This window comes from Talpa occidentalis, unplaced genomic scaffold (assembly GCF_014898055.3).
Source record: "Talpa occidentalis isolate TD23 unplaced genomic scaffold, MPIMG_talOcc4v2.1 talOcc4.12, whole genome shotgun sequence".
Taxonomy (NCBI): Eukaryota; Metazoa; Chordata; class Mammalia; order Eulipotyphla; family Talpidae; genus Talpa; species Talpa occidentalis.
This window is the reverse complement of record NW_023601212.1, coordinates 59590184-59616375: the sequence shown is the minus strand read 5'-3', so window position 1 is coordinate 59616375 and position 26192 is coordinate 59590184. Positions and strand designations below refer to the sequence as shown.

Genomic DNA, 26192 nt, shown 5'->3' with positions numbered 1-26192 from the left:
TTTTTTAGTCTGATTGGAGAAAAGACAGTCACAACCAGCCTTTACTGTGGAAACAAGTATACAAATAAAAGCTCTTTATATTAAAATGAAATGATAGATGATATTGAGATTTTTTTTTTAAGGAAAATATAATAATCATAAAGCACTTACATGTGGCAAGCACTGATTTAAAAGTACTTCTCAAACTTTAAATGTGCACATACATTACCTGGAGATCTTATTAAAATGAAATCTTTTTTTTTTTTTGTAGGGGAAAATAAGTGAGGTCTTTTTTTTTTAGGGTTATATTTATTTGAGATAATGTTGATTTCTATCACAGTATACATTTCTTAAGGGTATAGGTACACCTCTGTGATTGTATGTTATTTCCCCGTACCCACTACCAAAGCCCCAGTAATGCTCCATTAGAACTCCTTCTCCCTCCTTTTGCTCCCTCCTATCACATCCTCCTTCTGGTAGCCTTAGTCATGGTCCCATGCTCTTCCCCGCTCCTGTTTTCACCCTCTCTCTCTCCTTCCTCCCCTTTCCTCCCTCACCCCTCATGCCTCAGATCTATGGTCAGCTTTCAAAGTTTGCCTTTGTCTGAGCTTTTATCTATATTCCAAATATATGTGAAAACATCAGTATTTATCTTTCTCCTTCTGACTTATTTCACTTATATAATCCCTTCCAGCTCCATCCATGATGCCATAAATGGCATGAATTTATCTTTTTTGACTGCTGAGTAGTATTCCATTATTATATATACCACATTTTCTTGATACACTCTTCTGTTCTGCATTTAGTTTATCTCCATATCTTGATTATTATAAATAGTATTGTAATTAACATAGAAGTGTAAGTTTCCTTTTGCATTAATGTTCTTGTGTTCTTTGGGTAGACACCTGGGAGTGGAATTACTGGGTCATATTGCAGATCTATTTTTAGTGTTCTGAAGAACCTCCACACAGCTTTCCAAAGGGGCTGGATCAGTCTACATCCCCACCAGCAGTGTAAGAGGATTCCTTTTTCTCCACATCCTCACCAATACTTGTTTCTGTTGTTGTTGGTTTTTTTTTTTTTTTTTTGAATTGGGTTATTCTCACCTCTGTGAGGTGGTATTTCATTGTGCTTTCGATCTGCATTTCCATGATGATAAGTGATGGTGAACATTTTTTCATGTCTGCTGGCCATCAGCATGTCTTCTTTGGAAAAGTGCCTATTTAGCTCTTCTCCCCATGATTTATTTTTTATTTATACAAGAGCCAGGGTACAGGCCAAATGCGCGGGATGGTGAGAGGATTCACCAGAGACGTGGGGAACAGAACAGGCAGACTGACGAAATACACTGCTGAGGGGAGCAGTGGGCGAGACAGGAGAGGTCTGCTCGCCAAGTGGGTTGCTCTGAGGCCGGTGGGGATTGATCCAGCACTGCAGAGGCTGCTGACAGCTTCATAACGCTGTGCTCAACCTCCTGCGCCACCAGGGAGGCCCTGAGTTGTATAAGCTCTTTGTAGACCTTTGGTATCATTCCCTTATAAGATGTGTGATGTCCAGATATTTTCTCCCATTCAGTAGGGTGTCTTTTCATTTTGGTTACTGTCTTTCACTATATTGAAGCTTTTTAGTTTGATGTAGTCCCAGTTTTTTATATTGTCCTTGATTTTCCTTGCTGCTTGAGATGAGTCCTTAAAGATGTTTCTGAAGTTTATGTCATGGAGTATTTTTCCTGTGTTTTCTTCTATATATTTTTTTGGTGAAACCTTGTTTTTTAAGTGTGGCTTATCTGTATTTTTAAAAACATCTCTTCTACCTGGTGCCATTACCCTTTATTGCATTTCGAGTAGCTAGGATTTAATTTGTCTCTTAATGCATTTAATTTATTGGCTTCTTAATCATGCTATATGCAAAAGCTTATATCTATAATCATTACAGTAGCACACAAGTTCTGCCTACCTACCCCAGCAACTGATTTTGTTTTTTGCAATTTAATCTCCTTCCATTTCTCTCAGTCTGGCCCCTGCTGCTCTGTTTACACAGTAAGATTATTCAACTTCTGAACTTTCCACATGCTATTTCTTTTGCAAGATTTCCTTTTGCAGATATCCACATACTCATCTCCTTTAGATTGTGTCACAAATGTTAGTTTTTACTGAGGGCTGCAGTATCCTAAAATAGCTCAATCTCTGTTCCTTCTCCCTATTTTATTTATCTCTAAATTGTTTCACACCATCTAAGTTGTTATTTTCTTTATCATCTGTCTTCCCTTGCTGAAATATAGGCTTAGAGCCTGTATATTTTATTCTGCTTTATTTACTATTACCTTGCTAGTGACTAGAACAATTGCCATTTCTTTTGTGCATGTAATAAATACTGACTGAATAAATGATGGGTGAATTTGGGAGAAAAGTAATTTTTTTCAAATTTTCTTTTATTACAAATAGTAGTGCAAAGAATATTATTCCTTGTACATGTACACCAAAGCACAAACACAGCTTTCTAGAAATTGAATTACTATGCCGTGCACAAACTTCTTTTATGATAGGTAATTTTATTTTTATTTTTAAAAGATTTTATTTATTCATACAAGAGCTGGGGTACAGGCCAGAGGCGTGGGAGGGTGAGAGGATTCACCAGAGACAGAGTGGGGAGCAGAACAGGCAGATGGACTGAAAGCACTGCTGAGGGGAGCAGCGAGCGAGACAGGTCTGCTGCGCCATGTGGTGCTGCAGAGGCTGCGGACAGCTTCACAGTGCTGCGCTCAACCCACTGCACCACCAGGGAGCCTGATAGGTAATTTTAAACTGCTCCCCAGAAAGACTATAATATTATGCCCCTTCGAGTACTGTTTCTGAGCACCTTTCCCTCATACTCTCAACAGTGGTATTATCAGTGCTTAAAATTTTTACCACTCTATAATAAGTAGCAGTTTTTTTGTTTACATTTCCCTGATTACAAGTGAGATTGAGAATATTTTATGTTTACTAGGCTAATAAATTTTAATTCGTAAGTGCCTATATGACTACTAAACCTATAAACTACTCTTCCTGTCGGATTTATTTAACAATACATAAGTTCTAAGTAGTCACATTGTAAAAGTCTGATTTAGTTTATAAATCTGCCTGAATATTAGTATAAAGGGAATATTAGTATATGAGCATTAGTTTTTAGTAGTGTGGTGGAAGAGTCATTGTAGGGTCAGGACTGACACAGTGCGGGTTTTCTGATCTAGCAGACCGGGTAAAGGAGGAGTCAGAGTCCTCAGTGGCTTTTGCAGGTTTTTTTATTTAGATTTACTAGGCACATGGCAGGCAGGGGTGCTGGGGGGCCTGGAGGCTGGCAGGCCTCCCAGCCCCCAGCAAGTCTTCACTCTATCTGGGCTCTCCAGCCTTCTCTTGTGTTCTGCTTCTCTGCTCTCCTGCTTGCATTCGTTCTTGGCTTCTGCCGGTGTCCCCGTGACGCCGCTCTTAAAAGCCCAGTGTTAGCCCAGGTGAATCCCATCTACCTACGCCCACACCCTACTCAGGTGCCTGCCATCTGGCATGCATTCAGGTCTGTAAGGATCCATTATCTATCCTGACGGTGGGAGGGCAGAAAAGCCTGACAGTTTTCCTTACCCTACAGTCCACCCCCGCAGGGTTTTCTGCCATATTGTCTTTATCAGTCTCTATATACAAGTCATAAACACATGTCTCTTGGCAATATGAACACTGCAGCCATGGCCCATGAAAGTAAATGAAACACATCACTATACAACAAAATACAACAGAACACAAGTAAGTCCAGGCAGGGCACCAACCTAGTGGCAAAAGACAATTATTGGTACCAGCAGATGATCCACCACATCTGCTGCCAAAGGCACTGCTCATATGAAGGAGGGGAAATCACTCAGACATCTCTGTTACATGCCAGAAGCCATCAGGCTTCCTGGCCTTCTCTGGCTGGAGTTTCGGCTACAAACCACACATAGCATCCACCCCCAGGATGCAATCACTCCTGTATTGGGGATTCTCTACTCTTTGGGGGTAATCGCCCAACCCTCAGTGTTTCTGTCTGCTGTCGCTCCAACACTCGGCTTTCATTAGCCACCAATGCGACATGCAGACCCCTGCACTCAGGCCAACCCACTGCACAAGCACATGGGTCGGGGATCCAAACTCTACATGCGGCCTCTCTCGGGTCCCCTCTTCGGCTTGGGCTCCACCCCAAGCCACATTCCTCACTGTAAGGGCAGGCCAGGCCACAGTGCAGGTTTTCTGATCCCATGCAGACCGGGTAAAGGAGGAGTCAGAGTCCTCAGTGGTTTTGCAGGTTTTTATTGGGGTTCAGCGGGTACGTGGCAGGCAGGGGTGCTGGGGGGCCGGGAGGCTGGCAGTCCTCCCAGCCCCCAGCAAATCCGCACTCTCTGGGCTCTCTGGCGTTCTCTGCTTCCCGGCTTCTCTTTCGTCTTCTGCTTCAGCTTCTGCTGCTGCTGGCGTCCCCGTGACGCCGCCCTTAAAAAAAAGCACAGTCTTAGCTCAGCTGAATCCCATCTACCTATGCCCACACCCTACTCCAGATGCCCGCCATCAGGCATGCATTCAGGACCGCAGGGGTCCGTCATCTATCCTGATGGTGGGAGGGCAGAAAAGCCTGACATTTTTCCTTACCCTACAGCCAGGACTTAATTCCACTTTCCAGTTATTAATAATAATGAAAAATAAGTATGAAACACTTTGCAAATTATCTAATTTTTACACCAGCCCTAATGTTTTATCCATCTTTTAGTACAGAAAATTGAAGCTTAGAGAGGCCAAGCAGCTTGCCCAGGCTCATATTTGTGAATATTTTTCTTGCTAAAAACTTATTTTTCAGGCTTAAATTTTGCTTTACTCTTCCTTTTCCTTCTCAGGCACTGCTTCCATTTCAGGTGGGAACTGAGTGTGACTAACTTGTGTTTTTATCAGCCTCATTATGGGGTTTGAGGTAGAGCCAAAAATTGCTGATAGCAACTGTGTTTCCAAATGCTTGTCTGTAGGTAGGGCTTGCAGGCTGGTGGTGGGGGTAGCTGTCTGAGAAAAGCTCTAAGGAGGAGGATGCTAGTTGTTGAGTTCTCTTTATACAATCTGTTAACAGTGAGGAAATTTTTATAACATCAAATCATTAAAATATTTAAAATTTGAACTTTGGAATATCTTGGGCATTACAAATTAACCTACAGAATATACTCAATAAATGTTATTTGAATTTAATTTTATTGAGCTATCTCATTTATAGTTCTGGAAACTGAGATCCTGAGATTAACTGACAGTGTGAAGGCCAGAAACCAGGACCTTGATTACTGTGTAATTGTATTCTGTAAACAATTAACTCCTTTGGCTGAAACAAGACTAAGAGGCTGTTAACTGTTTGCAGAATGATTAGGAGGATAATTCGTATGCCATTCTCTTTAGTAGCAGTTAGTATGTAGAGGAAAGAGCTTAATTTTTCAGTTGGGGAAATTATGGCTCTTATCACACCAAGGGGATGTGGTGTCCTAATGATTTGAATATGGCATTGGGATTTGAGTGACTCAGATCTCTTATAACTACAGGAAAAAGGCTAAGATTTCTGAAAACTTAGTGCAAAAAATATTACACTGACTTAATACCGGGACTGGAGTAAATATTTGTGAAATGTATGTCAGCAGAAGAGCTGTACAATAGACTACATGCATCGCTGTCTGTATTAGTATTTTCATTATACTGTACATAGAGATGGGCAAATTATTCAATAAAAATTTGAAGTGATATCCATTTGAGGGCATTAATTTTTTATAGGGTGTTTAAAAAATAAAACTGAAGTTTGATTTTAGGTAATTAGAGCTTTAATTTGTCCTTTCTCTTTGTACAAAACCTCAAGCAAATTTTACATCAGAGAAATAAGGATATTCGATTTTTCATGTCTCTTCAGAATTGTTTGGACATTAACCTGCTTGATTGTGTTTGTAATCTCCTCTCCATAACCTTTATTACTCTCCAGGGTTAGCCATACTTGCTTTCCACCATTCCCAAGCTTCGCTCTCCCCACTATCCTTCCTTTCCAGATTCCTTCTTTTGTCTTTTGTCTTTCTTAAGAAATATTAAATATTTCAGATCAGATCCTGTTGTCAAAGAGCTTACAACTAGATGGAAAGTGATATGCTAAAATAAATGTGAGATATTAGAGGTGTTGATAATTGGAGAAAAATGACTTGAATTCCAGTGGTTAGAATTTAGATAGCTCTTGAAGATACCTGTGTTCATTCCCCAAAGCAAGATCTGTTGAATGCTTATTATAGTTATGTTATCCAGTTAAGTGATCGAAACTCCGTAGTTTTAGAAATCTTTAGTTTTGTTCTTCCTACTTTTCTTAAAAAGAGGATACTTGGCAAAAGTAAAATAAAAAATCTTAATCACAGAATGATGCAGATTCCCATTCTTTTCAATATGACTAATAATCAGCTTTTATGGCAAAACAGAACTATGGATTGTGGTTTGAATTTAAGGTGTGTTTGATCTTCACATAAATCACACTTTGTATGCTGGCTTTTGTCACTTTTTTAATAAATTGAGGTAGCATTGCTTTATAATACTATGTAAATTTCATACCTCGCTCTCTATATATACCATAATACTACACCTGCCACCAAAGATCCAATTTCCATCCACCACCATCTAGTTGACCACCTCTACCTGTTCCACCTACCCTTCCCCTGAACCCTTCTCTTCTGGTAACTACTGTTCTGTTGACATAATCTAAGGATTTTGTTTTGTTGGTTCATTTGCTTTGATTGTTTATCGGCCATATGACTGAAATCATTACCTTTCTCTATCTGACTTAGTTCACTTAACATAACTCCTATAGAGTTGATCCCATGTTGCAAGTGGCAAGAGTTCATTTTTTTTAATAGTTTAGTGGTAATCATTTATTTGTTGATGGGCATTTAGGTTGCTTTCATATCTTGGCAATTGTGACTAGTGCTGCAATGAGCACAGGGGTGCATATATCTTTTTGAATTTGTATTTTCATATTCTTTCGGTAAACACCCAGAGGTGGAGTACTGGGACATATGGTAGTTAATTTTTTAATTTTTTTGAGGACTTCTATGTTGTTTTTCATAGTGGCTGCACCAGTTGACGTTTCTACCAACAGTATATGAGGGTTCCCATATCCTTTCTCCACATCTTTGCCAGCATTTACTGTTTCTTGTTTTTTGATAACAGCCACCTAACAGATGTGAGTTGATGTTTCATTGTGGTTTTGAATTGTATTTCCCTACAGATAAGCAAGCAAGAACATATTTTCATTTGTCTGTTGGCCATCTATATGACTCCTTTGGTGAAATGTATACTTTGACCCTTTACCTATTTTTTAATTGGGTTGTTTATTTGTTGTTGAATTGTATGAGTTGTTTATAAATTAGGGATATTAACCCCTTGTCTGATACATGGTCAGCAAATATCTTCTATTCAGTCAGTTGCCTTTTTGTTTTATCCATGATTTTTTTTCATTGTTTAGAAATTTTTCAGTTAGATTTAGTCCCATTTGTTTTGCTTTTGTTTCCCTTCCTGTTGGACATGAATTCACAAAGGCTGATGTTGGAAAGCTTATCACTTATGCTTTCTTCTCTATATAGTATGGTTTTAGGTCTTAGATTCAAATCTTTAATGTATTTTGAATTGGTTTTTGTGTATGGTGTAAGAGTGTGGCCTAGTTTTATTCTTTTGCACTGGTTGTCTATTTTTCCCAGCTCCACTTAATGAAGACTTTGCTTTCTCCATTGTATGGTTTGGTGCCTTTGTCTTAAGTTAGTTGTCCACATATGTATGAGTTTATTTCTGGGCTCTCAATCTAGTCCAGTGATCTGTGTGTATGTTTTTATTTTAGTACCATACTGTTTTGACTGCTATAGATTTATAGTATAGTTTGAAGCCCAGGGTGTGATATCTTCATTTTTGTTCTTTTTTCTCTGGGTTACTTTGGCAGTTTGAGGTCTTTTCTGGTTACATACAAATTTTAGGATTGTTCTTCTTTGAAGAAATTGGAATTTTGATATGGACTGCATTGAATCTATATATATATATATTGCTTTAGGTAAAATGACCAGTTTAGCAATGCTAATTCTTATTTATAATCTTGGAATGTCTTTACATTTCTTTGTGTCTTCTTCATTTTCTGTTAACAGAGTCTTACAGTTTTCAGTGTTAAATTTCTTCCTAAGTATTCTTTTTCATTTTTATTTTTTTGTGATTATAAATGGTAGGTTCTTCTTAATTTCTGTTTATGTTCATTGTTTGTATATAGAAATGCAATACATTTTTGTATACTGATTTTGTGATTTGCAATTTTAGTGTATGTTTATTATCTCCAGTAGTTTTCCTGAGGCAAGTGAGCTTATGTGCAAGCTTTTTAGGGTGATTCTCTATTCTTTGATTCCCCTGGACATTTTTCCTGCTGGCCCTCAATCCTGAGACTTTAGGGGCTCATCTCTATTGTGCAGAAGTAAAAGATTGCAGTGTCTGCTGTAGGTAGGATACACTCTTCCCTGCACCCTAGGGAAAAGTTCTACATTCTCAAAATCCCTCTTGACCATGAGTGTCCATATGGGAGGTGGAGGTGGAATCTTCCTTGGTAAGAGTGTGTCTTTCTTACTCATCTCTGTGTATACTTTTATCCTTTGCTGTGGATTTCTGTCCCGTTTTTAGGTCTCCTTCTTATAAATTATTCCATATAGCTGTAAATTTGTTGTGTCCAAATTTACATTTCTCCTATGTTGTCATCATGAATCTTCATCCAAAATCTTAAAGGAAAGAAATGTAAGTAATAAATACAATCATGAGAAGATTATGAAATCAGATCCTATGTGACATTTTCAAAATGAAATAATACTTATAGAACAACTTCTCAATATGTGAGCGTACTTTGTTACTTCAGCATTGAAACCTCAGTTAAGAAGTCACTGGGTGCCTTGAAAGTATCGTTCATGAGTTTGAGCTACATATAAAATGATATAAGGAAGAAAAAGCTAAAATCGATTATAGAAGATCATCTGTGCTGAGGTTCACTGACTTTAAAACCAAGTGGGAATGTATGGCAGGCTCTTTGACTTCTGCATGTAGTTTATGGACTACATGGATCCACTCTTCACAGTGCAGACCACAGGTACAGTTGGCACTTGTTAATGATCTAGTTTTGAAGAGTCTGCACTAGATAGTGTGAAAAATGTAGACAGTTGATATTCAGAATGTCCCCTTTAAAGAAAACATTAAGGATTTGTTATTCTGGATATTTCAAGTCTTTTTTATACATCAGTTAAGATCATTAGAAAGCCATCTGTAGTTCAAGTTTGCTTTTCAGTAGGTTTAATTAACTTTTAGTGGGTATCAACTACTTTTTTATGTCATGCTAATGCTGTATTTCTGCTTTAATCAAGGGTTTGTATAAGTGATATTCTATAGGTGTGGTAAAAGGACTTGGGGATACATAATTTATTATGCTACTTAGGATATTTTTGTATATAGATAGCTTAGGAAAAGGTTTGTCTCATTGATATCTTGTTTTAACCTTTATCAGTAAGAGTTCTGTACATAATCCTTCACTTTTTTCTTCTTTGCTTTATTTTTAGGGAAGACCAAAGCTTAGTTTTTCATTTATCTGTATGTTGTTTTAACGTGTTCTGATCTGTGGCATTCTTTTATATATATTATATTCTTTTATTATCTATATTATTATATATTCTTTTATTTTATATATATATATAAATATATATATAAAACACCTCTTAAATGGTTAGCTTCTTAATACATGAAAAAGACAAGATATAATTGTAGCTGCCACTTGTTGAATGCTATGCTATGTGAAGTACTTAGCACTTTCAATCAAGTGAATCTTCTCGGAGATATTGTATATGTCATTCTTTGGTTGGAAGGTATTTTCATACAAACTTTTGTCAGCTGTCTTTTTCTTTTTAGATCTCAGCTCAGGACTCAAGTGTTACCTCTTCAGTTGTTCTTTGATCACTTCTAACTGAAGTAGGCCCTTTTTTCTCTCTCTTGAATTTTTCTGGAAGTCTTCTCATACCTGCAGAGGAAGTATTAGTCTTTCTAACCTCTTGCTCTAATGGTTCTTTGAGCACACCACTTAAATTCTTAAATTACATTATCATAAACATGATCTTGTTTTTACTCATTTCTCTCACCTTCTAGAGTGTGAGTTCCTATGGGGCAGATGGTATTTTATTCTTTTTTGAGTTCCTGTTGCCTCATATGTGGCAAGTGTTAAGTAAATATTTGTTTAATGACTGGAAATCTCTTTGAAATGCTAAAGTCAGAAAAGAACAGCATATTTTTGTTTTAAAAATCTCTTACTGGAAATTAGAATAGGTGATACATGCATGAATAAGTTTGCAGAAAAGAGTTATATCACAGGCTTCAGACAGCAAGCTTTAGAAAGGTCTGCTTTCAAGTTTGGCCCTTGGGTGATATGGGGAAACTTAGATTTCAGGAGGGTGCCCACCATCCAGCCACTGATAACAGTGTCTCACTCTGCTTATTAAATTAAATTACTAGTACTAACAATATGGCTTGTGATAAACACCTACTTTTCTTTTGGAATCTGGAATTTTGGTATGTCCTCTCTCATTCCCTCCTTCCTTCTCTCCTTCTCAACATACACATACAAAAAATGTGCATGTACATAGTCACATATGCACATGTACATGTTATACATACAATTAGAGAGGTGGGTAGATAGTTACTTTGTCTTTTTTTTTTTTCAAAGATTTATTTATTTATGTATACAAGAACTGGGGTATTGGCCAGAGGTGTGGTGGGTAAGAGGATTCATCAGAGACAGACTGGGGAGCAGAACAGGTAGATCTACTGAAATATACTGCTGAGGGGAGGAGCGGGTGAGACAGGAGAGGTCTGCTGCGCCATGTGGGTTAGCTCTCTGGCCAGGGATAGAATTTGTACTGCAGTGGCTGGTGATTCCTTGATAACACTGTGTCTTAACCCCAGTGCCACCAGGGAGGCCCCTATCTTGTTTTATCATCTAAATTTCTCAGTGATTCAATTTGGTTCATATTCAGAAGCATAAACTCTTAGGAGGGGAATATAAAAAATCTGAATGCAGATATGACATAATTTTACTCTTATCTCCTTGTTTCTTTGTTGGTTTTTTATTTCTTTGTGTGAGCCTTTACTCTTGCAGAGTTATATTTGTTGAAGAATGTGATCTGCCCTTTTTCCTTCTAATTAATTGACTCCCTTTTAAAAAGTCCTTTCTTGAATGTTTTAAAATAAGTCCTTAGTATAGCTATTTATATATGTTCTTTCTTAAAATCTGTCTGCCAGACGTGTCTCTTTTTCTTTACCAACACTAATTTATTTTGAAAAAGTCACAGATAATACATTCAAATAGACACTGCTCAATTTTTTTTATGATAGAGATACACTAACCTCTCTAACACATCAAGTTGTTTAGATAAAATATCTACAGCTTTTTGTATGTCACGCAACCTCAATAAAGTAGTTTTTTAAATGAAACTGGATGGAAAATTAAAATACATTTCAAAAAAGCTGAAATACTAAACATAAATATATAATAACTTGAAAATGTCAATAATATCCCAGAAAACTATAAAATGGAATGCACATATATACACACTAACCCCACGCCAACAAATATATACCATAATATGCTAGTCTCATAATTAAGAAGCCGTTTGCTTAATGTTCATTGTCCTTGAGGTGAGGTGTATTGGCTACCCTAGTTCTCTTGAGTATGGTTGACAGGTTTCAGTGATTAATGATACATTGTTATTAATCACTGATGCTTAGCAACTACAGGGGTTATGAATTAGAAATCTGTAATTAGATTCAGAGTGACAGTGATGATGATTTAGTTGGAAAGAAGTCATGCAATTTGTGGTTTCCTCTACCTTGCTTTTGATGATGGGAAATGTTATAAAATTTCAGAAATTTAGGACGATCTTTTATTTTACTTTAATGATTTACATTTGTATGTTAGTGCTCTATATAGTACATGTATATGAAACCTTGGTCATGTGAGAAATCCGAGATTTGTATTATATTTAACATCATACAAATGTCTACATAGTGTTTTGGATCTCCAAAACGATATTATTTACTACTGAATAATCAAAATAAATCTATTTTGCACTATTTTAGGTTGCCGAGTATCTTTATACAGACCCATGTTCCTACAATTTTTTCACCATTAGTAAAGATTTATTTTCTCCAATGTGTTTAGAAGAGAATTTATAGCTGTGGTTACCTGTATTATTTTCAGCAAGTGTTTAAATAATAGAAGAATACAATTAAGGGGAAAATCTCCAAAAATCCTCAAGTCACATTTTTTTTGTTTACTTTCCAGCCTTTAATTTTATGAGTATTCCTTAAGTTGAATAGGAAAGAAAAGTGAGATTTTGTGCTCATTTGCCACGTGTTTCATAATTTATTTTTAACTGTTAAAAAAAAGCAGTGTGTAGGTATACATATTTTTCCTCTTGTATTCTGAAATTCTTTTATGATTAGGATAAGAAACATTGCTAATTGAGATACATTAATTTTTTTCCCATCAAAACAGGGAATCACGAGTTTACAGAGGGTCTTAAATGTTTTTTATTGATCATACATTTATTTTGTTTGATCTAAAAATTTAAAACTATTGTATCTTTGGGTGTTGCACAGTTGGTTTCAGCTTTCTGCAAGTTAGAAATCAGTGGATAATGATAAAAAGGAAGAACCTGCCCATTTTCTATGGAATGGAACTTGATAAAGGAAGTGCAATGGTTGAATTGACCCTGCAATGCCCTTTAGTTATATTACTCTCTGACCTCCCCATATTTCATGATATTGGGTAAAGAAGAAACTACCTTCCCAGTTATTTATTTCTTGACTTGCACCCTAGATCTGGCTAACACTCTCGGTATCACTGGGATATTTATTTCATCTATATTCTTCCTGAGCATCAGCAGGAATTACATCCATAGAGCCCCTGCATTAAGTCTGTTGCTCCCAGTTTAATGTTTCTTGGATGTGTTGCTTTAAATATATTTTACTTTTCCCTTCTTGATCTGGCTTCCACTATTTACTAAGGGTTGGCACTTCACACAGACTAGTATCTGCTAAATGACAATAGTTTCAAAAACATGGTAGGAAAAGCTATTAGGAGAGATAGTATTTGACTTTGAATTTAAACTAGGATTGAATCCTATCTCTCCATCACTTATTACTTAAGCTCTTTATATCTAAATGATTATATCTTTAAAGTGGGCAAACTACTACTGATTACCTCATTAGGTTTATTTAGAGATAAGATGATCTAATGCTGGCAAAACTTGCAATAAAGCCTGGGATATAGATAAAAAGGCAGATATTCAATAAAAACCTGGGATTCCTGTATTCCTTGGCTGTCCTCTTTTTCATCCAAATATTTGACCCATAACTTGTTGTCATCTCTACCTTTGTAGTTTATCAGGGATGTGGTTTCACTTCAGTGTACTCATTTTCTTTCCTTCTCCTTGTGGTTTTCTTCTGCTAATCTAAATGTTCACAGTTGTGCTTTCCTTTTTATAGTAGGAAATATCTTGGGGGATTGTCAGGAAAGCAAAATACTTTGTTGTCAGTGATGATTTTATGGCTCATTAGTAGGGATTTGTAGTAATAAAATAGGTTTTTGTTTCATTTTACAATATCCCTATTTAAACTGTTACAGTCCCCCGCTCACTTACAGTTATGCATACTTATTGTAAAAGATAAGGTTAGTACAGGAACATAAAACTTAAAAGGGAAAGATGTTTCCTAAATATTTTTTGAGTGCCTACTATGTCATAAGATATTGTAATGTGCTGAAACAATTATTAATAGTTTGGATATATTCTTATAGCTTTTTGTTAAAGGTATCTGTAATTCTATAAGTAATATTATTTACTAAAATAAAGCCAAACTGAAAAATTGTTCTTTATCATTTTCCATCACAAAATTATATATTTTCTTTTTTAAAATATTTATTTATTTATTTATGCATACAAGAGCTGGGGTACAGGCTAGAGATGCAGGGGGTGAGAGGATTCACCAGAGACAGAGTGGGGAACAGAACAGGCAGACTGACTGAAATACACTGCTGAAGGGAGCAGCAGCCAAGTCAGGAGAGGTTTGCTGCGCCATGTGGATAGCTCCCTTGCCAGCCAGGGATTGAACTTGTGCTGCAGAGGCTGTGGATAGCTTCATAGTATGGTGCTTAACCCCTTGCACCACCAGGGAGACCCCTTCAAAATTATATATTTTCCAAGATTTTTACATTAGCATACAAAGATTTATCCAGTTCTTTTAGACTACTGAATAATATTCTTTTGAATGGATATATAATAATTTAGTTGATAAAGCTTTTATTGATATAGTCTTTAGTTCCTATTACAGTAAGAAATGTTACAGTGAAAATCTTTTTGATATGTACATATATGTACGTATATCTTTTTGATATGTACATTTCTGAATCATAAATTTCTAGAAATGGAGTTGCTGTTTTCAGTTCCATGCTATGTAAACTGTGGACAAAAATTTTCATAGTTTATACTTTGAAATATTTATGTACACTCAACAAAAATTATGTTAATGTTTTTACTGTTCTTTCAGCAGTGGGTTTAATTACAAATCTTGTATTAGACACATGTTTCTTGTTTATAATATAAAATCTAGTCTAATATATAATATGTATGTTGATTTTGTTTTTGTGTTTCTTTTACAGAGAGTGATAATGAACTCTCAAGTGGAACAGGTGATGTGTCTAAGGATTGTCCTGAGAAGATCCTGTATTCTTGGGGAGAATTGCTGGGAAGATGGTAAAAATTTATTTTTCTTATTGAAAATTTATATTTATAGAATTGAAGTTAATTTCTATTACTAGTTAATATATATCTTTATATATCTTGATATTTTAAAGTACTTTAAAAACAAAAAAAATCCATAGGTATTCTCTATGTTTGATTATGTCTTCCCTCCAAAATGATCTCTTACTTAACTTTGGAAGATATATTTGCTTTATTATTATTCAGATATAACATTGCTCAAAGTAGTCAGTTTTATGTTACATACCAACACATGTAAATATTTATTGTTAAAGGGTCACATTTTGTTTCTCTATCATGTCTGTAGACACTAAAAGCAGCTATAAAACTTATAATGGTTCATTTCATCACTGATTATAAACTATAATTAAACCTGTTTTATTCTTTGTGACTGAAACCATTACTTTACATTTGGGGATATTTTGTCTACACCTACAAAAAAAAGTTATTCTATTTATATTTACTAAAGTACATGATTACAGTTACAAGTTTTTAAAAAGGTAATCCTAACATATGTGATAAAATTTAAAAATCTTGCCAACAAAGACTCCTTTATACCAAACACATTGCTGTTAATTGAGTATGCATATCAGATTATATGCATTCTGGTAGTCCAGGAGAAAATACAAAGTTTGGGCAGAATTTTACATATTTATGCAGAAAAGTAGAGCAAATAACAATTAAAACTTCTTTTATTTCTTGAGAGACAGATGAATATTCCTTATGATAGTATCTTGTATACATCCTGAAAAGCTTTTGAGTTATTTCAGGAGGTACATGTTTACATTTCAAGAGGCTTGTGGCTTTTCATTGTAAAATCTCCAGACTAGGTTTCTCAAATTTCTGAACAAAGTGTTGATCCAATCATGTTATTAAGGAAATACCCTAAGAAGAAGGTATGCCTCCATATTTATTAAACAAATGATATTTTATTTTACTTTACATATTTTAATGAGCTATCAACACATCTCAGGTAATTTATGTAATAGATTAATTAATGGGAGCCAAAGAGATCTATCAAGAATCTATCAAGATGAATATTTGATTTAGAGATTTATATTCTCCACCTGATAATTCAGTTATGTAGCTACTGCAAAAAGCAGGGATCATGCTAAGTGAAATAAGTCAGAAGGAGAAAGATAAATAGCGATGGTTTCACTTCTATGTAGACTACAGAGAAACAAAACAAAGTATCAGTTAAAACCAAGCCAATAGCAAACCCTTGACATTGAATGAAAAACTGAGGCACTAGTAGTGGAGGGTGGCTGGATGGTTGTGTGGGTGGGAGATGGCCTGGTAAAACTTGATGGATGATTATTGGGGTACTGGTGGTAGGCAGGGTATGAAAAAATATTTGTAGAGGTTTGAGCCTTCAGCCATCAAAGCAGATACAGTGATGTAAACCAACCTTACCCCAAAAATATAACTAAGAAAAAAAATTACAAAAGAGAAAATTGCAGATCAATGTCCTTCATGAATATGGATTCAAGAATCCTCAACAAAATATTAATGTATCATGTCCCATAATATATAAAAAGGGATAATATAGCATGACTATTTATTTAGGATCTGTCACTATTTGGGGAATGTCAGGCTGGTTCTACATTTAAAAATAAACCATTGTTTCATTTTTTTGCATGTGGTGGTACAGTTTTGCCAGCACCATTTATTGAATAAGCTATCCATGTTGCATTGCATATTCTTTGCTCCTTTTACAAAGATTAGTTGTCCATGTAAGTGTGGCTTTATTTCTGGGCTTTCTAAAAATGTTCAACAACCCTTATAATCAGGGAAATGCAAATCAAAGCCACATTGAGATACACCTTACACCAGTTAAAATGGCACATATCAAAAAAACTAGCAGCAACAAATGTTGGCGAGGATGTGGTGAAAAAGGAACTCTGCTACATTACTGGTGGGCGTGCAAACTGGTCCAACCACTTTGAAAAGCTGTTTGGAGGTTTCTCAGTCTACTAAAAATGGAGCTATCATATGACCCGGCAATTCTACTCCTAGGGATCTACCCAAAGGACACAAAAACATTAATCCAAAGAACACCTGCACCCCTATGTTTTTTGCAGCACTATTTTACAACAGGAAAAACCTGGAAACAACCCAAATGCCCCAAAATAGATGACTGGATCAGGAAGATGTGGTGTATACACAATGGAATATTACTCAGCAATCAAAAAAGATAAACTCATGCCATTCTCAGCAACATAGATGGAGCTAGAAGGAATTATGCTCAGTGAAATAAGCCAGAAGGAAATAAGAAAAAATATCATATGGCTTCACTCATAGCAGGAATATAGGGGAACCAAATAAGACATCAGTGTAAAAAATATAATAACAGTACAAAACATAACGAAGCAAAAACAGACAATTATAAATCAGAGACATACTGCAGGGGAGGAGAAGGGAGAGGGATCAGAGGGAGGGAGGGAGGAGCATAGGGGACTGAGGTGATGGTACACAGGTGCATTGGTGAAGGAAATTCTATGGGGGAAAAAAAAATAAACCATGTGATTTACCATATGAACAGATTGTAGTAGAAAAACCATACAATTATCTCAGTTGATGCAGAAAAACCATTTAAAAATTTATTGTTCATTCATGATTAAACTCTTAGCAAACTAGGAGTAGGGATAATTCCTTAACCTAATAAAGTCATCTATGAAAAATCTGTAGCTAACTTCTTAAGGGTTAAAGACCTAAGGTTTCATAGTTTTCAATATCATAAAGACAAACCTCCAACATAGGATAACTTATTTCTAGACCTTTAGGAAACTTCCTGGACCTTTTACAATTCAGGTATTGTAATTCTGTTTGCATCATTATTGTAGTTGTATCATGACAATTCATATGAAAAGGGTAAAATTTGTCTAACTTAGAGAAGTTTATTATCTGTAAGAATTGACAAAAAGTTTTAATTGCTTTCAGAATATCTTTTTAAAATACTTTCTTCCTTAGATTTAGAAGCTTTCGATGAGTCTTAAGAATAATAGCTAGGTACTTAAATGAAGACATTTTTTGATTTACTTAGGTAAAGCACCTGCTACATAAAACACTACATTTTGTACTTTGGGGAAATTTTTCTTTTAAGTGAGGAGATAGCCTGTGTTCTTAATAAATGTTTAAATAAAATACTTGGCCTCCCCGGTGGCACAGCAGTTGAGTGCTGGGATGCAAAGCTGCCCACAGCAATCAATCCCCGGCCACTGGCGAGGGTCCCACATGGTGTGCAGACCTCTTCTCCTGCTGCGCCCGCTGCTCCCCTCATTGGTGTTCTTCGTCAGTCTGCCTGTTCTGCTCCCAGCTCTGGCTCTGGTGAATTCTCTCAGCCTCCCGTTCTTCTGACTGTACCCAGTGCTTGTATAAATCAATCAGTCAATCAATCAATCCAATTTTTAAATAAATAAACAAACAAATAAATAAATAAATAAAATACAGTTGAAAATATTTTGAACTTATGATAGACAAACTAGATCACTATATTAAAATAAAGTGACACTTTTATAGATAAAATCAGAATTCATGTTAGTAAATGTATTAGGAAAGTCTATAGAAAACACATTTAACCCTAATTTGAAATTATGAGAAAAAATAAGGATGATATGGAGAAGAAAACTAAAAACAGACTGTGTGAAAGTTTAGTATTGGAGGTCTTTATACAATATTTGAGTTGAGTCTTGAAGAAATAACTACATGAAAAGAAGTGAACAATCTAGACTTGAGAGCCACAAAAAGGAAGAGAGGGAATGAGGAAACATTTGGGATGGAAGGACTGGAAAAACTAAACTGAAAAGCAAGAATTCTTTGTATGTTTAGTTTATTCTAAATGGTAATGCCAACGACTTGAATATTAAATTATTTAAGAAATTGCATAAAATTATTTCTGATTAACTGCTGTTTCTTTTAAGTGTGTGGAAGTTCATGTATATTTTTAAAGATTTATTTATTTATGTATACAAGAACTGGGGTACAGGCCAGAGGTGGGGGGGGGGGTGAGAGGATTCACCAGAGACAGAGTGGTGGAACAGAACAGGAAGACTGAATGAAATACACAGTTGAGGGGAGCAGCGGGCAAATCAGAAGAGATCTGCTGCGCCATGTGGGTAGCTCCCTGGCTGGCCAGGGGTCAAACTTGTGCTACAGAGGCTGTGGATAGCTTCATAGTGCTGTGCTTAACCCCATGTGCCACCAGGGAGGCCCCAGTTGTTCATATTTTTAAGGGCAAAAAACAGTTTTGTCCCTGAATACTTATGTATAAAAATCAACATTTGTAGCAGGAAGACTTTCTATCCAAAAAAACTAATGCAACCATCTTCAAACAACTAATAAAACCATCTTCAAATTATTCTCTTTATTAGAGTATCAGAAAATTGAGATACATTTAGTAGACATTTTGATTGTATTCATTGTGGTTATACTTATCAAAGTGTGAAAATGTGTTCTTAGAGACCTTAAAACCTAGCTAAGCATCAACAAACTGTTGGGACAACAAAATAAAATCTAAACTCACAGGAAACCTGAAAAATTAGAATCACCGAGTATGACCATCCATAGCTTCCTTCCTTTTCATGTTAATATCATGTGCCATTTTTTTCAATTGAGGAAAAATGTTAGGCAGAAACATAACCAAATTATAAAAATAGTCTCTTGATCTTCATAATGGCCTTGACTCTGTCTCTTTGCTTGAAACTTTTCTTTATGTAGCTTGTTTAGTTAAAAACTAGGCTTATACATCTTAGTCTTCTCATTATTGGTAGGAGAAATCCCATAACCTTTCTTGATGCTACGTCATCATTTTTTTTTTAACATTGATTTACAACACGATGTGATTCAGAGTTATAGTATCACACCTCTTCAGATGTATGTTACCAACCACCAGTGTTCCCATAGTCCTCCACCACAGTTCATTGGGCTCCCTCCACACTATGCTCTTTACCCTCCTGTTTTCTCCCCCTCGGATAGCGTCAATTCTATACTCAGACTTCTAGGGTATGTTGTTGGTTTGGTTCTGTCTGACTCTTTGCTTTTTTTTCTCTGTATTCCAATATAAGTGAAACCATCTGTTATTTGTCTTTCTCCTTTTGGCTTATTTCACTTAGCATAGTCCTCTTCATTTCCATTCATGTTGTCACAAATGAAAAGATTTCATCTCTTTTTTTAAAAATAGCTATTCAGTGCTACATTGTGTAATGGATCCACTCTATATACTCATTTCTTCTTGGGCACTTAGGTTGTTTTATCAACTGGCTATTGTAAACTGCAATGAACATGAGATTGTGTATATCCCTTAGAATTAGTGTTTTTGCGTTCTTTGGGTAGATACCTCAGAGTGAAATTGTTGTATCATATGGTAGATCTATTTTTAATATTAGAGAACTGTCATACAATTTTTCCATAAGGGGGCATCGGTCTGTATTACCACCAGCAATGTAGAAGGGCTCCTTTTTCTCCATACCCTTACCACCCCATCTGTTAATTTCAGTTCTGTTTATTCCCTTTTCTGAGAGAACCTTTTAAAATTAATCAAGCTGTTCTCCACCTACTTCTAGCAACCTACTTCCAGCTCTCTATCAAAATTGCCCTAATTCCATTGATGACCTCTCAGTGTCATTCAGTGACTTTTCTTTTCATCTCTTGATTTGTCTGCTATTTTTGTTAGAAATGATACCTTTTCTTTGTTTCCTGAACAGCTTTAAAAATGGAAACATTTCTTATGTGCTTAGTTTCAAGAAAATATTCCTCTTTGAAGATAAGTAGATAAATAACATCACATAGCTTTACAATCCTGTTAAAATCAATGAGAATGTTTGCTTTTAACTTTTTTTTTTTTTGCTTAACCTTAGTAGTTGGTCTTATTAATTTAGTTTCATAAATATATTCATTCATTTATCAAAAATATGTTGAATGCCTTCTATGTGTAAGACACTGATCTGGGTGCTTGGGATACTTATGTAAAGAAGACAGATTTTTGCCTTGTGGAGTTTATATTCATGCATTAAAAGCTGCCTGATTACTCTATATTTAGTATGTTTCTGGCTATATGTGACTTTTTGAAATAGGTACCTCTTGTTTTCAGGGCAAAGTTCTGTATGTATCACTACTAGTTGCCTACCAGTTGTAAGTCTGTTGTTTATAATTGCTGCAGTTACTATTGTGTTAAATGGTCTTATGTAGTTATATTTTTATCAGAAATATTGAAAGTAATGGTTATTTTTATGACTTGCTCTTTTGGTTGAATCCTCCTTGGTCATGGATATGCTAGGGGACCGTCTGCAATATAATTACTGATTATTACCGGGATAATTAGTAAATTAAATCTGTTAATCATGCAGTTTTACTTGTGACCAAGTTCACTTTAAATGTCAATCTGTAGAGATAAATAGTGTTAGGTTTTTAAGAGAAGAGGTTTTTTCATTATGTCTGTCTGAGAGTCAGAAGCTGAGTGTCCATTGAGTTTAATATTATGGTAAAATTGGAATATTACTCAGCATTCAAAAAAGATAAGCACATGCAATTTGCAGCAACATGGATGGCGCTGGAAGGGATCATGCTCAGCGAAATAAGCCAAAAAGGAAAAGAAAAATACCGGATGGTCTCACTCATAGCAGGAATCTAGAAAACTTAAATAAGGGACCAGGAAAATGAATAACTATAAGAAAGTGAAAATCAGAATCAACAAAAAACTATGAACCAGAGACACTTTTGGGGGTGTGGGGGGCGGGAGGGGAGGATTGGGATCAGAAAGGGGGGGTTGCAACTGTATGGGGATATAAAAATAAAATTTATTATTAAAAAAAGAAAAAAAACAAAAAAAAACTATAAAAAAATCTAAAAAAAATAATATTATGGTAAAATGTTCATTAAACAATGTTGACTTTATTAACTTGAAGGGGTATGTATATACATGTATGTGTGTATAGAGGCTTAATATAGAAGAAACAATCAGCAATAGAGTTTGTGAGGGGCCCAGAGAAGGCTCTGTTTTGTCATTGAAGTTAAGGGAAACAAAGTGGTCAGCAATGAAAATAAAAAATGTCCTTGAATTTAGTGGCTTAGAGATATACCATGTATTACTTAAGTGGAAACCATTTTCTAGGCTAGATAGAAAGGTCACATTAAGCTAAGTTGAGGTGGGAAAGAAATAGAGAAAGTGAAGTATACAGCAATTCTTTTAAGGATTTTGACGTGTAAAGATGGAGACAGTATGATAGCTAGGGTTATGAGGGGTGGAATGAAGGTTCCTTTTGCGTGGGAGGTGTTTACTGGAGTTGTATTAGTTGTAGATATATATATAGTGATGACTTGTAATGTACAATATATTTAATTACTTTGAGTGTCTCTTCTATGATATACATAATGGGACTCGTAATTTAGAATATTTTGCACTTAATTTCTGAGAAAATGAGCTGAACCCATGCAGGTAAATGGGTTTTTATTTGACTTAGTTTTCTGTACTAAAAGAAACTTAACTGCCTTCAAACCATGTTTTTCCTATTCAAAAGTTCAATTAGACCCAAACAATAAATTATGAAAAAAATTCTCTCATGATTGATCCTGGCTTCTTGTGACTTATCTTTTTTTTTTTTTTTTTTGATGATTGTAAGCTCATTTGAATAGCAAAGAAGACACACCTGGAAGTTGGCGATGGGGGGTTATGTCAAATAGTTTACTTTGGTGTAGGTCTTCTCAAGAATGTTCCTTCACCACACGAGACTATAGTGATGGTGGATGGGTGAACTGGTGGTGGAAATTCTGTGGGGACTACACCTGCAAAAAGAAAGCAAACACTGGAAAAAAAATGAAAAATTATGAATGTTTTATATATATATATATAAATGCTCCTCTGTTTGACATGTTTTTTTTGGACAAATTTTAGTTGTGTTTTCCCAAATTAACAAAAGTTACATTTTAAGTCCATGAGATAAATTTAAAGAATTGAAATGTCTCATATATAATGTACAACAAATTGAGATAATTGAAAATGTTTCACACTGCATAAGAAAATAAAAGGAATACTTTCCTTCCTAATTCAGTTACATAAATCTTTTAACTATATTATTCCACATTGTTTTCCTCTCCATGTTAAAAGCGTGTTTCAAAATAATATGTGTTAGAGATATCGTATATTTAAAATATTTAAATATATAAATATATATTTAAAATGTATTTTAAAATGTATATTTAAAATAATACCATCTGTAATTTTTAAAAATTATTTTAGATTTTTTATTAAGTTGATGTTTTATAACACTGTAATTGTTTTAAGGGTTATAGGTTCCAATCTGTAGATCTGTGTTTTTACACCATGTCCAGAGAGAGAATGTATATTTAAAATAATGTGTACAGTATTTTGAAACTGCTTTTTTTTTTTAACTTAGCAACATATTTGTTCTTAAGCAGTACACTAGTATGTTTAATCATATAAACTCTACCTGTTTTTATACTCTTTTGCTTCCAGCCTATCAGTATTGTCAACTTAGGTGCTCTAACTCAACAATACAAAAGTCTTCTTTGAATGGGGAGGGGAAGAAAGCAGAATGGATACAAATATGATGATTTATTAAAAAAGTAATAAGTTTACTTGAATTTTTTTTTTATTTTATTTTTTAATTTTTTTTATAGAGGCATGTTTTATTTATTTATTTGTTTGTTTGTTTGTTTGTTTGTTTTGTTTATACATGCACTGGGTACAGTCAGAAGCGGCGGGAGGGTGAGAGAATTCACCAGAGCCAGAGCGGGAGCAGAGCAGGCAGAAGGACCGAAGTACACTGCTGGGGGAGCAGCGGGCGGCAGGAGAGGTCTGCGCGCCATGTGGGACCCTCCTCCGGTGGCCGGGGAGCAGCCGGGGATTGAACCAGCATCGCAGAGGCCATGGGCAGCTTTGCAACCCAGCGCTCAACCGCTGTGCCACCGGGGAGGCCCTTTACTTGAATTTTTGACTTGTGAAAGTTATTACAGTTTTTCTAAGATGGTCAAATTATGATGATATGGACAAAGCTTAAAAGCTTAAAATTTTCAGAGGAAGGGTATGTATGCCAAAACTGGGACCTGGGATAGAGGTGGAAAGGTATGTATAAATTAGGAAAATGGGTGATGTGGCAGGCCAATTATAGAAAATAGACATATGGTTTCTATGACTTTCTTTTTTTTTTTTTTTTTTTTTTAATTTTAAATTTTTTTTTTTATATTCCCCCATACAATTGCAAACGCCCCATTCTGACCCCATCCTTCCCCTCCCGCCCCCCCACCCCCCAAAAAGTGTCTCTGGTTCATAGTTTTTTGTTGATTTTGATTTTCACTTTCTTATATTGATTTTCCTGGTCCCTTATTTAAGTTTCTAGATTCCTGCTATGAGTGAGACCATCCGGTATTTTTCTTTTCTTTTGGCTTATTTTCGCTGAGCATGATCCCTTCCAGCGCCATCCATGTTGCTGCAAATTGCATGTGTTTATCTTTTTTGAATGCTGAGTAATATTCCATGGTATATATGTACCACATCTTCTTGATTCAGTCATCTATTTTTGGGCATTTGGGTTGTTTCCAAAGCTTAGCTATTGTAAACAGTGCTGCTATAAACATAGGAGTGCAGGTGCTCTTTGGAATTGATGTTTCTGTGTCCTTTGGGTAAATACCTAGGAGTGGAATTGCTGGATCATATGGAAGCTCTATGTTTAGTAGGTCCAGAAATCTCCACACAGCTCTCCATAGTGGTTGGACCAGTTTGCACTCCCACCAACAGTGCACAAGAGTTCCTTTTTCTCCACATCCTCGCCAACATTTGTTGTTGCTAGTTTTTTTAATATGTGCCATTCTCACTGGTGTGAGATGGTATCTCATGGTAGTTGATTTGCATTTCCCTGATTACAAGTGAGTGTTGAAACTTTTTCATATGTCTGTTGGCCATTTGCATTTCCTCTTCAGAGAAGTTTCTTTTTAGCTCTTCTGCCCATTTTTTGACTGGATTATATTCTTTGTTGTTGCTGAGTCTCATCAGCTCTTTGCGATTTTTGTGATCAGTCCTTTATCATTAGTGTTGGGTGCAAAAATGTTCTCCCAGTTGGTGGGGTTTCTCTTTGTTTTTGTTATTGTCTCTTTTGCTGTGCAGAAGCTCTTTAATTTGATGTAGTCCCAGCTGTTTATCTTTCTCTTCACTATCACTGCTTTGGGTGATGTGTCTGTAAAGATGTCTTTGATGTGCAAATCCCGTAGTGTTTCGCCTATATTTCCTTCTATGTATTTTATGGTTTCAGGTCTTATGTCTAGTTCTTTAATCCATTTTGAGTTGATTTTTGTGTATGGTGTGAGGTAGTGGTCAAGCTTCATTCTTTTGCATGTAGCGACCCAGTTTTCCCAGCACCATTTATTGAACAAACTTTCTTTGCTCCAATGCATAGTCTTTGCTCCTTTGTCAAAGATTAGTTGACCATAAAATCTGTGGGTATTTCTGGATTTTCTATTCGATTCCATTGGTCTGTATGTCTGTTCTTGTTCCAATACCATGCAGTTTTGATGATTATGGCTTTGTAGTATAGTTTGAAGTCTGGGAGTGTGATGCCTCCATTTCCTTCTTTTTTTTTCAGTAGAGCTTTGGCTATTCGGGGTTTTTTGGTGATTCCATATGAATTTCATCAATAATTGTTCTATTTCTTTGAAAGAATGCCATTGAGATTTTGATTGGAATAGCATTGAATCTGTATATTGCTTTTGGTAGGATGGCCATTTAATAATGTTTATTCTTCCAATCCATGAGCAGGGGATGTCTTTCCATTTCTTTGTGTCTTCTTCTATTTCTTTTTAACAGTGTTTTATAGTTTTCTTTGTATAGGTCCTTTACCTCTTTTGTTAGATTTATTCCCAAATATTTGATTTTTTTTGTTTCGATAATAAAAGGGTGGTTTTTTTTGATTTTCTTCTTCTTCAGATTTATGTTTGTGTATAGGAAGGCTACTGACTTTTGCGTGTTGATTTTGTATCCTGCCACTTTACTGAATTGATTGATGAGTTTGAATTAGTTTTCTGTGGAGATTTTGGGGTTCTCTATGTATATTATCATATCATCTGCAAATAGTGATAGTTTGACTTCTTCTTTTCCTATTTGGATTCCTTGGATGTCTTTGTCTTGTCTTATTGCTCTGGCTAGGACTTCCAGTATTATATTGAAAGCCGTGGTGGAGAGTGGACATCCTTGTCTTGTTCCAGATCTTAATGGAATTGCTTTCAGCTTTTCACCATTGAGAATGATACTGGCTGTTGGCTGTCATAGATGGCCTTTATGTGATGTTGAGGTATGTTCCTTGTTATCCCAAGAATTTCAAGGGCTTTTATCATT

The 26192-nt window shown here is 35.6% G+C and overlaps 1 protein-coding gene across 2 annotated transcripts in view; it reads left to right on the top strand.

Annotated features, from left to right (window-relative positions):
* Positions 1 to 26192, top strand: part of RABGAP1L (RAB GTPase activating protein 1 like) — a 572843-nt gene that overhangs the window by 119758 nt on the left and 426893 nt on the right. For both annotated transcript variants that reach the window (XM_037507999.2, XM_054693457.1), the window contains exon 12: positions 14752 to 14845. In XM_037507999.2, the coding sequence (XP_037363896.2) occupies positions 14752 to 14845 (94 nt within the window). The remainder of the gene's footprint in view (positions 1 to 14751; positions 14846 to 26192) is intronic.